General features: G+C 38.6%; 1 protein-coding gene across 1 annotated transcript in view; it reads left to right on the forward strand.

Moving 5' to 3' along the window:
• The window catches only part of TTC12 (tetratricopeptide repeat domain 12), a 99,367-nt gene that overhangs the window by 32,397 nt on the left and 51,115 nt on the right, over nucleotides 1-15,855 (forward strand). The window contains 2 exon segments of the mRNA XM_063436518.1: nucleotides 3,712-3,771; nucleotides 14,831-14,902. Coding sequence (XP_063292588.1) covers nucleotides 3,712-3,771; nucleotides 14,831-14,902 — 132 coding nt within the window.

Here is a 15,855-nt window from a genome sequence, read left to right on the forward strand (position 1 = left end):
TAATTAATTTAAATTAAATGTTCTTGGCTTTGATTAAAAAAAAAATCTATTAGAAATACACTGTTATAGAATTTTTCATTGCACCTTCATATCGTTTTTAAAAGATGCCTATACCATAAATGTAAATATGTTCAGTAGTTTTCTATTTTAATGAAAATTACTTTCAAGATATATTGCTTACACAGTATCGCTTGTGGAACAGTAACTCACTGAGAATATAAAAATGTTAATAAGATATCGAGATGACTGCCCTTATGCAGAAGAATTGTGAATCATGGAGTGAATAAAGGGACACTATACACATTATAACAACTTTCTAATCTAATTGAAGTTGCCATAGTGCTTATAGAAGTCGCCCCTTCAATTTGCAGCCAAAATGTTTTATTTTAATAGATAGAAGGGTTGAAAGCATGGCTTCAAGCCACACCTACAAGCCCTCTGGAATGTAAGGTTCCTGGTCCTCATACCCAGGCATACTCTGACAACATGCACACATGCACATTGCTCCAATGGCTTGCCTTAGAGCAGGGCTGCCCAACAGGTAGATCCCCAGATGTTGTAGAACTACAACTCCCATGATTGTTTGCATGCCTTTAGAATGCATTTAGAATGACAAAGCATCATGGGAGTTGTAGTTTTACAGCCCTGCCTTAGAGAATCATGTCATCCTGCCACGCCTCCAGAATGACATGCCATGGGGAGGAGTGGGCGGCTGGGCCAATGGAGACTTGGTGCTGGAAAAAAAGGCAAAGTAAAGTGTTTTTTTTTTTTTTTTTTAATATACTGCAGAGGTGAGCAAAAACTAACTGGAAAGGAGGATTGTCTACCTTTAGGAATTCAGAGTTGCATTCCTAACTCATTTTGCAATGTTCAAGTTACCTCATAGTTGTAAAGATCTAGTGGTCACATACACTGTGAAGAACGAACGTTTCAAAACACTTGTAGATCAATATTAGATAAGGGCTGAATATTCAAACAAAGCTTTACCTCCTGATATATTGTGTCCTTAGTATCTATCGAATGCCATTTTCATTGTTTGAGTACTCCTGAGGTTGCACGCCTAGCAAAGTGCAGACAGTATCTATCCCAAAATAACAGAAAATGGTGGTTTCTACACACATTTGTGGTCTTGAAGGACTAAAAATTATATAACACGAGAACTTTGTGAGTCGCTGTAACGGACTGCCTGGCACCCCGACCGGGTACCTCCGTCTATCGCTGCTTCCTAGTACGTGTGCGTACCATAATCACTGCACTGAAACACCATAACCACCGTAGACCCCACAAACCACCACAGCTTGGTTGGGGTCTCACCGTTCTCCACCCACCCTGGACCCAAGACCAGGATCCAGCTTCCGGTGGGTAGACCTCTCCTAGTTCAGAGATCGTGGCAGGAACAAGGGAACAAACCGCAGCACTTCTGCCCACAGTCGCCGTGGCTTGACTGGGGCCCTGGAACCGCTCCTTCCTGGAGCCGAATGGGGAATTAGCTCTCGTCCTTACAAGGACTTTCCCCATTGAATCCCCTGCAAGCTGGAACAGCAGACACAGGAGTAAATCTTCTTTCCCTCTAATAACAGGATGACACACAGTTTTGGAGTGTAAGCTGGAATAGCATTTTAATGGAGGCACACTAGCCTTTTATGCAAGTTTCCCAACAAAGGTGATACCCAGGTGGACCTTGTTGGGCACAGGGACACACACTTCCAAACCAATAACAACACATTTACAATGTAAGGCACTCCCACACAAGGCAAAGAATCCCTCCCCTCTGCTTGGGAGATAATTGAGTTAATTCCTGTATCAACTCAATTATATCCAGGCAGAAAAAACACACATTTCTAAAAAGTCCCAAAAGTACCCCAAAATACAACATATCCCCATACGTCACATCCTCTGATAGCCCTGATCTGGGCGAACAACATATCCAAAATTCACCCAGGTCAGAGCAGGGGTTCAGGAATGTCCTGGAAGTCATAGTTTTGACCGACCAAGCACATGGTTCTATACACAAAACCGTTCCAGGGAAATCAGTGCTAACAGTCGGTCAAGTTTGGTAGTCTTTTACAGGTTTCCGTGAAGGGCCCATAGTCTGTGGGCAGGAGGCTGGCAAGCAGGCTCCTCAAGGAGCTCGTGGCAAACTCACTTGGAGAGGGGAGTTTGTCACAGTCGCTTAATTTGTTCTTTTGTTGAATTGCTTTTTTCCGTTTTACTACACCCAATGGAGCGTAGTACCGCTATCTCGGACCTGCAGACATACTTTGCCAGTACTGATATAAAATGATGCTCTTTTCATGTCATCCATCTGTGTGGATATGCCAAGTCTAATCAAGAATTGTTTTTGCTGAAGGTAACTAAAGTAATTTTATTGATTATCAAGTCAACGTCTGCACTGACTTGATGGATGGATATATTACACTAAACAGTATTTTTACTTAAGTAGCACACTGCCTAATGTCTTACGGCTGTCACATGCAGTTTGCTTATCTTGCTTTCCTTGATGTATTGCTGTTTGCTTTTATCCATTTCTATTTGTATTAACTGAAGGACTAAGCGAGACAGAGAGATTGTATTTGATTTCCTAAATCTGATGCAGCGTCAAGCTCCTTGGTTTGAAATGTGTCTCCGTATCTACTGTGCTTATGTATATATTAATCTCCAGCATTTGAACAGATTTCTCCATTTCAGAGTATGCAATAAATACCCCCATTTCATATTCCTTCTGATCTACCTTTTTGAACCTTTCATCGGGGTTGAGCTTATATTGATCCTGAAAGAAACATAGCTACATTTACAAAATTGGACACATTAGGAGTGACATGCTATAACATATTTGCTATGACTTGCTTTATTCAAATAAACCAGTCCCAGAAGGAGTTATTTGTATCTCTGATTTAATAGAACTGCTATTTTGAGCTTCTAGGATTTTTACTTGGTATCATTCTATAATGTAGCCTTTATTATTCTTTATTGATCCTCTCAGGCTGGGATGCAGAATGTGATATGCTAACTTATTGGACAGAAATTATTGACTTTTTTTATCTATACTTTTTTTTTCTTATGAAACTACATTGCCTAAGTTAAAAATCTAGTCACGGTCCCTAGAAATCGGGAGACAGCTAGAAAATACTCACGGGCAAGGAAGAGAGTCAGCCTAAAGGAACATTGGGCATTTGTAGTTCACTTGGCAAAGGCTGTATCCAGTCTGAATTCCCCCCCCCCCCCCCTCCCCCCAGACATATGGGGAATTGCAAGTAAAAATGTCAGTATTAGAGGGACAATTTCTTAAATATAGACTTCCCAGTGGGCACATAATCATTTCCTTAACATGCACAACGACGCAAAATGTATCATTGTAGGGAGCAAAGTAGCTATTTTGGAAACATAATCTGTTCAATTACTGCCAGACAATCTGTAATAATATCTTTGTCTATCTGGCTCTGTCCAGAGCTGCCTTATTGCGACCTAAGCTGTCTTCATTTGCCAGAAGCCACCACATCCTGTCCACATTACGTGGATAAATATCTGGGACTCTGATTGTGCAAGGATCTCAAGTGTAATTGTGTAAGATTGCAAATGTTCACTGCCAAAAATAAACTCTATCTACTTCTAAGCTTATAAATTCTGCAATACTGTGGGTTTTATTATAAGTGAAATATGAGTCTAATAGTTTTTCAAAAGGTCTGCTGCATAATGTTGTCTATTTTTTAGGCTTATATAAAATTGGAAAAATACCACGAAGCTATATTAGATTGTGAATGGGCTCTAAAGGTATGTACAATTTTCATTTTCCATAGAAATGTTATCAATGCAATGGACACATTAATATCTGAATAATGATATATTTGGCTTACATTATAAAGATACATTACATAATGTAAATCCCTACTTTGTTATTAAAAAGATTGTGGAAAAAACTAAAACAAATATTTGAATGCATTATACAGATAATGCAAAGATTTATGGAATAATAGTGTTGTTAATAGCTTTTGTATTATTTCCCTAATTGATATGATCTTGATGTGGTTGCTATGCCTTGTGCACACAATAGTATAGTTCATAGTTTATGTGTGTAATATGTATATGGCAGGCATACACAAATCTTCACAGTTCGCTCTGCATTTCAAATATCAAGAGTAGGCTCAGACTGAGGCTTCAAATTGCAATTCAGTTCTTTATTAACAGTAAATCACATGAATATTTGTAGGTTTGCTCTCAATGTGCAAATTCACTATATGCAAGAAAAGTTGAGATCAGACAAAGTAGTCCCTAATCTTATGGTATCTTTTGACTGTATTGGAATTGTATTGATTCAAACATAAAGACTACCGTACTCTCACAGTAAAAACCAGGTGCATCAAAGACCGAGTTGGCAAAATCTAATTTAGTTTAGACAAAAGCCTCTGTGAAGGCCGAAATTTTGCGAATTCAGTTTTCAATAAATCCGCCTCTTTGCAGAAACCTTGAGTGCCTGGACCTAATTTCTACTAATATGCTTTGGAATTGTACCTTTGGAATTGGGTAGTAAAATCCCAACAAGTCTTTGTGAGCAGTTAAGAAAGATTTTATCTTTGTAAAATCACATTTGTTTTGTTTTTATGGGGGGCGGTGGGGGTACTGCTTTCTGTCTAAATCTGAGTCACTAACTTGCCCCTAACTGATCCAGATGCTTATTTTGTATTATTTATGCAGCTATTTGTGTCTTAAGTAAAACGATTTCCAATATCAAAAGGCCTAATGATGTTTACTTATGGATGAAGTATAAATATGATCTTTTTGGTTAAATGCCTGTACAGAAAAATAGCTGTGGTAAAGCACAGTCAAAACAAGCAAGTCATCAGGATAGGGTTTCATGGCATTGTGAGATATATTTACAACTCAGACTCATTTATTATATGTATCTATAGGACATTAATCATAAAAATATGGTGTCAGGTTTATTGTCCACAACACAGAGTTGGAATAATTGTCATACTGTTACTCATTACCTGGTGTATTTTTTTTTACCAACTATTTTCACATTACATTCAACCTGAATTCCTTCCTGGGAATATGATGCGAATGTGTTTATTTTCTGTGGTATCCTGCCATCATTTTTTAAAATTGTAAAAAAAAAAAAAAAAAAAAAGGCAATTGGGAACACACTTGGAACATGCATTTCTCAGCAGTGGTGCTGCCGTAGAGACCAACATTTATACAAAATACAGATTAAGGTACAGCGCACACACTAACTAATATGAGGAATCTGTTCCACCATATGGCCATATTGTGTTAAGCCACAGTAACCAAATATCGGTGGGTCCTACACTAATTCCAACTTCGGAGACATTATATAGTGCTTGTGCTAAATGAGCTATAGTGTATTTAAATAATCTGTTGTAAGAGCATTGTGAATATATATATAATGCAAAATTAATGTGATAAAACACAAAATGAAAGAAATTTTTTTTTTTCAAAACTAACCAATTAAAATGATTGCTCCTTGATGCATAGACTTACAATGCATATGATATATCTGCTCTATACCAAGTAAAACGTATAATTAAATTGATATTGCTATCTAAAACCTTCTCAAATTTATACATTCCAGTGGTCACCTGCAAAGGGGCATCTGAAGCTGGGTGCGCGGGGCGGGGAAAGCAATGTCACTTTAGTTCTAACTTTCATTTGATATAGAGCAAATATATCATATTTATTATTAGTCTATACATCAAAGCACTATCAATTTAGTTGTTTAATTTTCACTTGATTTGAAGTAGCCTTGCAAAATGTAAAACTGTATTTTCGTGTGTCCTCTGTTCCTTAACCTGTGATTATTTAAATTGACAAGTAATGAGAAAATGTATTTATAGTTTAAAAGTAACTTTTTCTTAATATAATGCATAATTTTAAATTGCATGTTGGGTGTTATAACCGAAAGAATTCGTAGTCCCTAAAAAATATATGAATCTTTAAAAAACCCTATTTCCTTGTCCCTAAAAAAAAAAAAACCTTGTGTTATTTTTCTTTCCTTTTTTGAACAAATATGTCATAATTTTTCAAGTAAATCTCAAACAATTCAATAGATAATATAGGGCTTCCACATTTTATTGTATTATCCAGTATATTAGACCTATTTGAAATGATACATTATGGCCCAATCCGAACAAATTTATGCTAGTGAAATCACGCTTATTCAAATCTGAAGCTCACATATGGAAATGGTAAAAAGTCAGTATTCATGTATTTCAAGTGGATTTGGGTGAATAAATGCTATTCTGGTGTCAAGGGCTTAAGAAATGCATGAATGACAAGTGGAATATTGTGCGGGAGGATGTGATGCACATAAGATGAGACACGAGATCAACAACCTGTTATTACTTATCTATACACTCTATTGTTCCTTTGTTTAACATTTGCGGCTGTTACTTGCCTAAATGTGTTGACTTTGTGTTCGAATAGAAAAAAATAATATAGAAAAGTTCATGTACGGGTAGATGGAAGTTGTTTATCAGAATACAGAATTGTGCTTCCATTGACTTCACTGCGTATTCGATAAATGTCAGTGCTCTAATTGAATTTTACATTAAAATTGACATTCAGATGTACTTTTAAACGCATCTTGCGTCATGTAGTCTAATTGTATGTATAGCTCACATGGGTGTGATGTGCATACAATTCTATGTTTGTAATGTTTTTTCCTTGAAGGAAAATACACTAAATTATGGAGATTGGATTTATTATGCCCATACTCCACCATGCTAATTTTAACAAAGTTTTAGTTTATATTTTACTGCAAATATTAATTATAAAAAAAAAATACATATTATATGTTTTTGGATTGGGGTCATCAGTTATTTACGGTTGAACCCCTGCAATCTTAATAGCTTTGGACTGACAGAAGACAGCGCCAGTCAGCTCATCACCATATCTTACAGCCAAGTTCAAAGCTTCAATGGGGAAGCTCGGACTTGGCATTGGTGATTGGCTGAGGGTGTCCTCTGATGCTATTGGCCTATCACTAGCTTTCCATTCAGAAAACTGTGTGAGAAATGGAAAGGAAAAAAGGGAAGGTTTAGGAAGCTTTGACATGTCCACATAAATAACATAGTATGCGTTACGTTCAATGTGGGTGAACATTATGGTGAGGTTGTGCCTAATCTAGTAACCTTTCTATGTCCTCAGTATTACCCTCATGTCTGGTCACGGCCTTATAGTTAAGGTAGTCTAGCCATTGTAGCGGAGTACAGTATTAGAGTCCACGATCTCCGCAGGTATCACAGGTAAATCCACAGTCAGCGCTGAAAAGTAAGGCAATATCCCAATCCTCCCAATAACCGGACGAAACACAGTTTGGGAGTCAACTAACTGGCTTTATTCACAAGCTTGCATATTTATACAGTTCCCCATGCAAGGGGTTTCCTTACAGAGGTTTCAGGGGATTTATCCCATCATGCAACATAATTCTCCCAACAGGCCTTGCTGCACGAGAAGGATACTCCCACCAAAATGGACGATTAAGTGGATTATCCCCTCGTGCAGCAAAACTGACAATTTACTTTAAAATACTGTTTCTGAGTTTTATTTGGTATACAGAGTTAACCGAATGTTCGGTAGATAGCTGGGGGCTGAGCGCATCTTTTGAGAGAATACTGCTCAGTTCCCAGCTGAACTGACCGAACGCCGCAACAAATACAGTTATACATGGAAGTCCCCCTCAATCTGCCGATTGCACTTAGGGGAACGATCCTACCGAACACCGGGCTCCCGAACGGTCTGGAAGTCCAGCGGTGTTCGTGTCATCGAGTAGCCGATTTCGGTTCCAGGCGCTCGACGACCAAACACCGCTAAAGAATAGACGATCCAAGATGGCCGACCACCGCATGGTCGGTAGCCGAACGACGGCCACCTAGGAGAGCCCGAATTACCGATTGCAACATTGTTGCAATCGGTTAACAAGCGCCACACGCCTCTAAGTGTGTGGTCTATCAGGGGAGCCCGCATTCGTTCCACGAACAGCCTGGATAGCCGCTGTTCGTCGAACGAAGTGCTCGCATGCTGGTAGCTTACGGCTGCCAGCAGGCGAATTACCATAATCCCAGATACACAGTAAAGTTACATATACCACACAGTACTCATAGCAAAATACACACAGCACATAGTACAGACAACCTGTCTACAATACAGTCTAGAAGTGGCTAGGTTTGCCACAGCCATGTCTTCCAAGTGCTGTAGAAAGTGTCAGCCTGTATGTGTGACGAGATCAACATCTTTTCGTATATATAATATTGGTGGAGCTTATCTAGGAGTTGTTGTCGGGATGGGCAGAGTTGTTGTTTCCAGTGTAGGGTAATTCATTTTCTAGCCGCCATTATGGTTAGAGCTATCGGCTGACGGGTTCGCTTAGGGAGTTCTTTGGGGAAGGACAGGAATAGACCCATGTCTATGGTGATAGGCCTGGTAATATTCGTGACAAATTTAAGGATTTCATTCACTACGTCCCATAATTGTTGTAGGATCTTACAGCCCCACCATATGTGTGTCATGTGCCCATCTCCCTCTCCACATCTCCAATAGCCCCCTGGCACATTCGTAAATTTTTTTGGAGTCTGTTAGGTGTCAAATACCATCTATAGATGAGTTTTCTGTGTGCTTTCATATGTGAGTGACATTTGTGACCCCCTTTAGGGGATTAATAGAGGAGATCAATTCCGCATCTGATCTTGTGCTGTTTGTCTCTGTGGCCTATTGGTTCGTGAAGGGAAGTGGTTTGCGATGGGACCCGAGAATTATGGTTTTATAGCAGGTTGACAATGCTTTGGGTTTAGTAGGTGCTCAATGGCACCTGTCATAGATTGTGGGTGCTTTTACAAAAAGTGGGGTGGTCAATTCAGCCCTGGAGTATACGTGTGTCGGTAGAACACTTTTGATAATAAGGAAATATAAAATAGTTTGGTAGCTTATAGGCTTTTTGTAGCTGTGAGAAGGCTTTAGCGCCTGTATTGGTTATTATGTGTTCAATAGAAGAGATACCCACTTTGTTCCAGGTGTGTAGTGTCAACCATCGGCTTATTGCTCTTAAAGCCGCGAGTGGGGCATATGGGTGGAATTTGAGATGGGCGCCATGGGTGCGTTGAAATAAGTCCAGTGGTGTATTGTCAGTAGCATAGTTGGAAAAAAGTGCTGTGTAGTTGGGTGCAGCGCTTTGGATGTCCACAGAGCTTTTTGATTGTACCTCTTGTGCCCCTCTCATTTTCCATGTCTGCCCATTGGTGCATCTGGTTGGGGGCATGTAGTCGTATGGTCGATTCTAAATGTGCAGCTTTGTAATATGCGTCAATGTTGGGAAGACCTGTCCCCCCTCTGAGGTGTTTCTTTGTAAGAGGTGGCCACAATAGCTTAACTGACTTCCATTTAAGAAGTTCCTGCCTACACATCGTGAGCAGTGGTTTGAAATTATATGCATACATCTCATCCATAGTATGTGCTAACTTGATCCCTAGATACGTGATGTGTTTGTCCCTCCAATCGAAGTTATAGGTGTGTTTTAAGGAACTTATTGTATGGGCCCGGATACCTATTGGAAGTACTTGTTTTTTAGCCTGATTTAATTTGTAGTAAGAGATAGATCCATAGGTCTCCAAGAGGGTTAATATCGTCGGTAAGGATGTTTCGATGTTACTTATTGTTAGCAGAATATCATCCGCAAATAAGGAGAGTTTGTATTCTTTGTTCCCTATAGTTATACCTGTAATCCCTTTGTGTGATCTAGTCTTGTGTGCTAAAGGTTCTAGTGATAAGATGAACAGAAGAGGTGATAGTGGACAGCCCTGTCTGGTGCTGTTCATTATGGTGAATGGTATAGACAAGAATCCTCCGTTGGCAACTGGGGCAGATGGGTCATTGCACAGGTCCATGGTGCCGGCAATAAAAGATGGGGAGAAGCCAAAGGACAGTAGCACTTGTTCAATGTATTTCCAATTTAATCTATTGAAGGCCTTCTCCACATCAAGTGCTAGGAGAAGACCCTCGATGTTCCCTGCGGTAATGTGTGATAAGATATTAACTATTTTTCTGGTGTTATCCGAAACTTGCCTGCTTTTCACAAATCCAGATTAGTCATTATGAGTGAGTTTTGGGAGGAGAGTGGACAGATGGCTAGCCAGGATTTTAGCATAGAGCTTGACATCATTATTTAGCAAAGAGATGGGTCGGAAATTTTGACATTGGGTAGGAGGTTTACCCGGCTTTGGGAGGGTGGGGATATGAGCTCCAAGCATGTCACTCTGGAGTTTTCCTTTATTGAAGCATGTATTGAACAAGGTAGTTAGGTGAAGTGCGAGAACGTCAACGTATGTCTGATAGTATAGGTTGGTGAAGCCATCCGGCCCCGGGGCTTTGTGTTTGGGCATATGTTTAATTGTTTGCATTATTTCAAGCGTGTCGAAGGGTTGAGATATGGAGTCTATGTCTGTCTGGTTGAGTTTGGGCAGTTTTATGTCCGAGAGGAAAGTTTGTATAGAGTGATTGCTAGGCAGCGTGATGTGTTGGTCATCAAATTGTAGATTTCGCTATAATAAGCTGCACATTGATTGACTATCTCTTGTGGGTTTAAGATCTTACCACCTGTTTTTGTGCATAGATATGCGATTTTTTCATTTCTCATGTGTGTCTTAAGTTTTGATGCCAGAGGTGCTCTGGCTCTATTTCCCTGTGCAAATAAATTATGTTTATATTGTCCAAGGAGGTACATTGTTTTTTTCTAATTCCATGTCCCTAAGTTTGGCTTCTTATGCTAGTAATCGCATTTTTAGCGCGCCAGTGGGTGCCGTCTTGTTCTTATGCGTCAAGTTTGTTAATTCCTGAATTAATGTAGTGTATTGTTGAGCTCTTAGTTTTTTTGGCATAGCTCGCGTGTTTGATGAACAGGCCTTGAATTACCGCCTTGTGTGCCTGCTAAATATTTTTCGTGTCGGGTGTATTGTCAAGGTTGACATATTTGGTAAGTTCCTTAACAATCTCTGATGTTATGTCGGGTTTTCTGAGTAACATGATGTTTATTTTCCATGTGTCTTTGCCAGCATTTATGAAGTGTTTGTGTAGGGACAATATCACTGGGACATGATCCGACCAGGAGATGAGTCCTATTCTGGTTTCGTGTATTTTGTGTATGTTTGCAGAGGGAGTAAGAAACCTGTCAATCCTAGTGTAGGTGTTGTGGACATGCGAGTGGAATATATAATCCCGTTCCGTGGGGTGGAAGATTCTCCACGGGTCTATAAATTCCTGTTGTAGTATGTGTTCGCAGGTTTTGTGAGTAACATTTTTTAATGTTTATTTAAGGTTTATGAGTACTGTTAGATAGATGTTTTTTTAACTATTTTGTTATCAATTGATCAATTTATATTTATGTGCGGAGATCTACAAAGTGGATGTGGAGTATTTTTTTTTTCTTTCTATTATCTAACAAATATTATATTATTGAGGAAAATGTTTTATTATCATCTTTATGTAAAATGTAAAGGTTTTGCTACTATTATTTGACAAAAATAGAAATTAGCAGATACAGTATTTGATTACCGGTTTGTGTTTTGAATATTATTGAGAAAAGACGATATACACTTGCGTCCATTTATATTTTTCTGCATTTTTATTAGGTTGATAGTTACTGCTGCACAATGATTCTGATATCTTTTTGGTAAACAGATTTTAGTCTAGAAAACAAATTATAACACTTCAAATCCTGTATTGTACAGTATGACACCACTCTGTAACTCACAGAGCTTAAATACAAATGTAACACAGGTGCATACAAGTATGTGCAAAGTTTATTCTCCTCAGCAACTTGCTCAGCATATTAGTACGGCAAAATAGGTAAAAAAAATAATTGTAGTAGCTGCTTCAAAGCAGTAGCTTTGCCTGCAACCAGTGAAGGGGAATTCAACAATTGTGTGTGTGTGTGTGTATATATATCTGTGTTTGCATAAAATAGTAGCAAAATACAATCTCAGATATTCCAGGTGATGTTGGAATATAATATTTTTAAGTAAATAATAATTCTTTATTTGAGTAGAAACATCATGACAAAATGTGTGTTATGGGTATATAATGCCATTGTTTGGCAAGTTTACTAAAAGTGGACCCAGCACGCTCCTGTTAAAATAGTAACAGTGTGTTTTATCCCTTCTGACAGGTTGTGCAGAGGGGAGGCGGATCTGCCCCTCTGTACTGTTTGAGGCATTGAGCACAGATGGATGGTGGACCAATGAAAAATCACCATTGGTCCAAGCCGTCCAATAAAAACACTGCACAGGAGCCAGCTATGATAGCTGCTTCTCACTGACAGTCATAGGAAGGACACATGTCTTAACACACAGGCCAATCCGTCAACAAACAGTAGCATTGTCTATTTTACACATTAATACTTTTGCGAATTGCTTCATAAACAAAATGGTTTTTGAATTCTTGGTACATCATGAGTATCAGTAGAAAGTTAATTGAATAACGTGCAAGTAACCCACTGTTCCTCACAGTCAATATAAATGTAAAATGAGGGTTTTTAATAATGTTGAAACAGTTTCCCGAGATCTCTTTCAATTTATAATAGCATAAATGTGGTTAATGAAAATTCCTGGGCATAAATGTACTAATAATGAAGGTGAGGATTAAATTTTCACAGAAGTCATGAATCCTACATTTTATCCATGAAAAGGCAACAATTTATCATCTTATGACTTTAGTGCTTGTATTTCTCCAAAGGTTATCTTTGCTTTTTGGGGACGTCGCCTTAATTTTGACACCTACTGTGTGCATTTGCTTATGTCAGTCAAACTAAATTTAATTTTATTATAAGCTTTACTCAAATGTCTCCAATGCTCATACCTATGTTTGTTAGTTAATTTAATTATATTGTTATTACATTGTTATTTAAATAAATGTATTAAAGGGAGAACTGTCACCTCTAGAATCTACAACATTGAATAAAACATTGAAAATTACCTATAACTCACGTTAAACTTATTTTTCCATTTACTTTTAATTTAGCTTTAGCAAATTACTTTATAATCCAGTTCATAGTACAAGGCAAAGCCAGTACAAAAATTACAAATGAAAAGAAGTAGACAGGTGCAATTCGTTTCAGTCCGAATGTGAATTCGGACAAATTTCGGGCAGTTCAGACATTCTGATGCTTCCGAATGTCCAAAGTGACGAATTGCTGAAGTCCTGAATTTCGGAAGTGCTGAACCGAATTTTGGATGTGCCAAACCAAACCGAATGGCCGAAGTGCTGAATTTCGTAAGTGCCGAAGTGCTTTGGATTTCTGAAAAGTGGCAAAAAAAGAGAGGGAGGGATAATTATGTGAATGATGACAGGGTTAGGGTAGGGTTGAGTTAGAGTTAGGGTACGGTTGGTTTTGGGTAGGGTTAAGTTAGGGTTAGGGGTAGCAGTAGGGTTAGGGTTGGGTTGGGTTAGGGTAGGGTAGGGTTAGGGTTAAGGTAGGGTTAAGGTAGGGTTAGGGTAGGGATAGGGTTAGGGAGACCTACAGATTTTTCGAATTGCCAAAGTCCCGAATCGAACCGAAGTGCCGTAGTCCTGAATTGCTGACGAGACAAATTTTTTTTTCTCACCCGAATTTCCGAACCGAACCAAATTTTTGGATCACGCACATCCCTAAAAAGAAGAAATATAAACAATATTGTTTAATTTGTTTCTCCTCTCTGTATGAATTCTCTATGCAGAATGCCAAGTGCAAAGGGCAGAGCTAATAACCATGATTGACACAAAGCAGGGAGCCAAAAAAGAGATGTATATTTGTACAATTAATTGTATTTTTCATGCCTAACAAATACATGTTTTTTTTTTGCCAATCATTTCTTTTTAATTGAGGCATAAGCATAACAGACAATTGTTTTTTGACATAGTGACTTTTACAGAAAAAGAGTATGATACAGCATGGATATATTCGGTAGGCAATTGCATTCAGTAAAACAGCTGGTACAGCACTTAGTAGTTGGGTGATGCAAAGCTGCAATAGTCACAAGAAGGTTTCAAGGCTCGTTTTATGTTAAATGATAGGGTAACATGCATAGAACATCTGCACAGTGTCATCGACAATTAACTAATAGTGTGGTATTGGCCAAAAAGTAGCCACCAAGCCCTTAGTAAGTGAGCTGGGAGTATACAAATACTAAGTGCAGTGTTAAACAAGATAGGCACAGTGCCAGCATGAGGGATAGTAACACAGAAAAAACAGGCTGGCAGGACACTCACTTGACAAGAGATACAGTTGGTTGCAAATGGAAACTGTGCAAGCAAATAGTAATGAGTGAACCACTGGGCCACAAGAGAATGAGAAAGAGAGACAAGACATAAGTAAAATATAGATGTACAGCCAGGAGTCACCCACTATCATAGGCTGGTCAGTGCAGCTCTCTAATTAAATAAATGCAACATAATAAAACAGGTGGTTAACTAAGGAGCTGACTAATATATGGCAGTGCTGCTCAATAACACTCAATACTATCTGTTCAGCCTACTCTTACATCAGGGATGTCTAGCATGTGGAGGGTTCGGGTCATGTTGATGTACCAAAAACGATGCATGGCATCCCTTCTGCACTAGGTCAGGTCATAGGCCTGCATCTGTATGCCATAGACTCGAGGGTAATAGTCCAAGTCTATCATCCTTATGTTTGTACAAATCATATACTACTTTAGGCATATATCAGCCTAGATCTCTAAATGGTCCGAACAGCACATTGTTATAACTGGACAGATATTAGTCTTTATACGTATTTCTTGAACTGTACGGTATACTAACTAGTCAGCATTTTTGTTTTCTACTATTGTAGTGCAATGAAAAGTGCATTAAGGCCTATGTACATATGGGGAGAGCTTATCTGGGACTGAAAGACTACAATAAGGTAAGTACTGCACCGCTTAATATGAATAAGGACATTTAAATTAATTAATTTTCACAACACTGTTCTGTCCAGCGGACTGCAAAAGACCAAGACTTAATAGCATCTTTAAATTGAGTTATTTTCCCCAGACCCTTGCAGCCCAATGTACTGTGAAATTGTTTTAATTTAAAGGTTATAATCTGTATTTAACTGCTTGTACTTCTCAAACTGCAATAAAAAAATGCAATAAAAACAACTTAATTTTAATGTTGTATAGTGCCCTGTGTACATTTAAAAATTCACTGTCGAAAGGTCACGTTGTACATGACAGTCTTGCTTATAGCTTAGCAGTAATTATCCTGCTAGTAACAATGGAACCATTTAGAAAAACACTGAAAATGGACAGATTATGGTAAGGTTCAGTTGGAGGTAGGTTGGTTTAACCCCTTAAGGACACATGACATGTGTGACATGTCATGATTCCCTTTTATTCCAGAAGTTTGGTCCTTAAGGGGTTAAGGATCTGTAGCATTAGACAAAGTAGGGGGTATGAAGTTTACGATTAACTAGTGTTTTTGGTTAAGGGAACTTAAGGTTATTAAGGTAGATTTAGGGGTTGGGGTACATGCCTTCAAGATGTTGTGGACTGTAAATCCCATGATTTTTCATTACTTTAATTAATTAAATAATTAATTTTTCAGTTAACCGACTAGATCAAGGGTAGGCAATCTTTGGCATCCCTGGTGTTGTGGACTACATCTCCCAAAATGCTGTTAGAGCCACAAAGCTGACAAAGCATAAAGAGAGATGCAGTCCATATCATCTGACGTGGCGAAGGTTGCCTACATCTGTACTGGAAAGTATGGGTAGCAGATTAGCAGCAACTGTGTTGGGATGTAGCAAGTCCGCTAGTGTAACAGTGAGGTTTACAGAGAGCTTGGATGGGGCAAATTCCCATATAATGTTTTGACGTT

The sequence above is a fragment of the Pelobates fuscus genome, chromosome 11 (assembly GCF_036172605.1).
Source record: "Pelobates fuscus isolate aPelFus1 chromosome 11, aPelFus1.pri, whole genome shotgun sequence".
NCBI classification, from domain to species: Eukaryota; Metazoa; Chordata; class Amphibia; order Anura; family Pelobatidae; genus Pelobates; species Pelobates fuscus.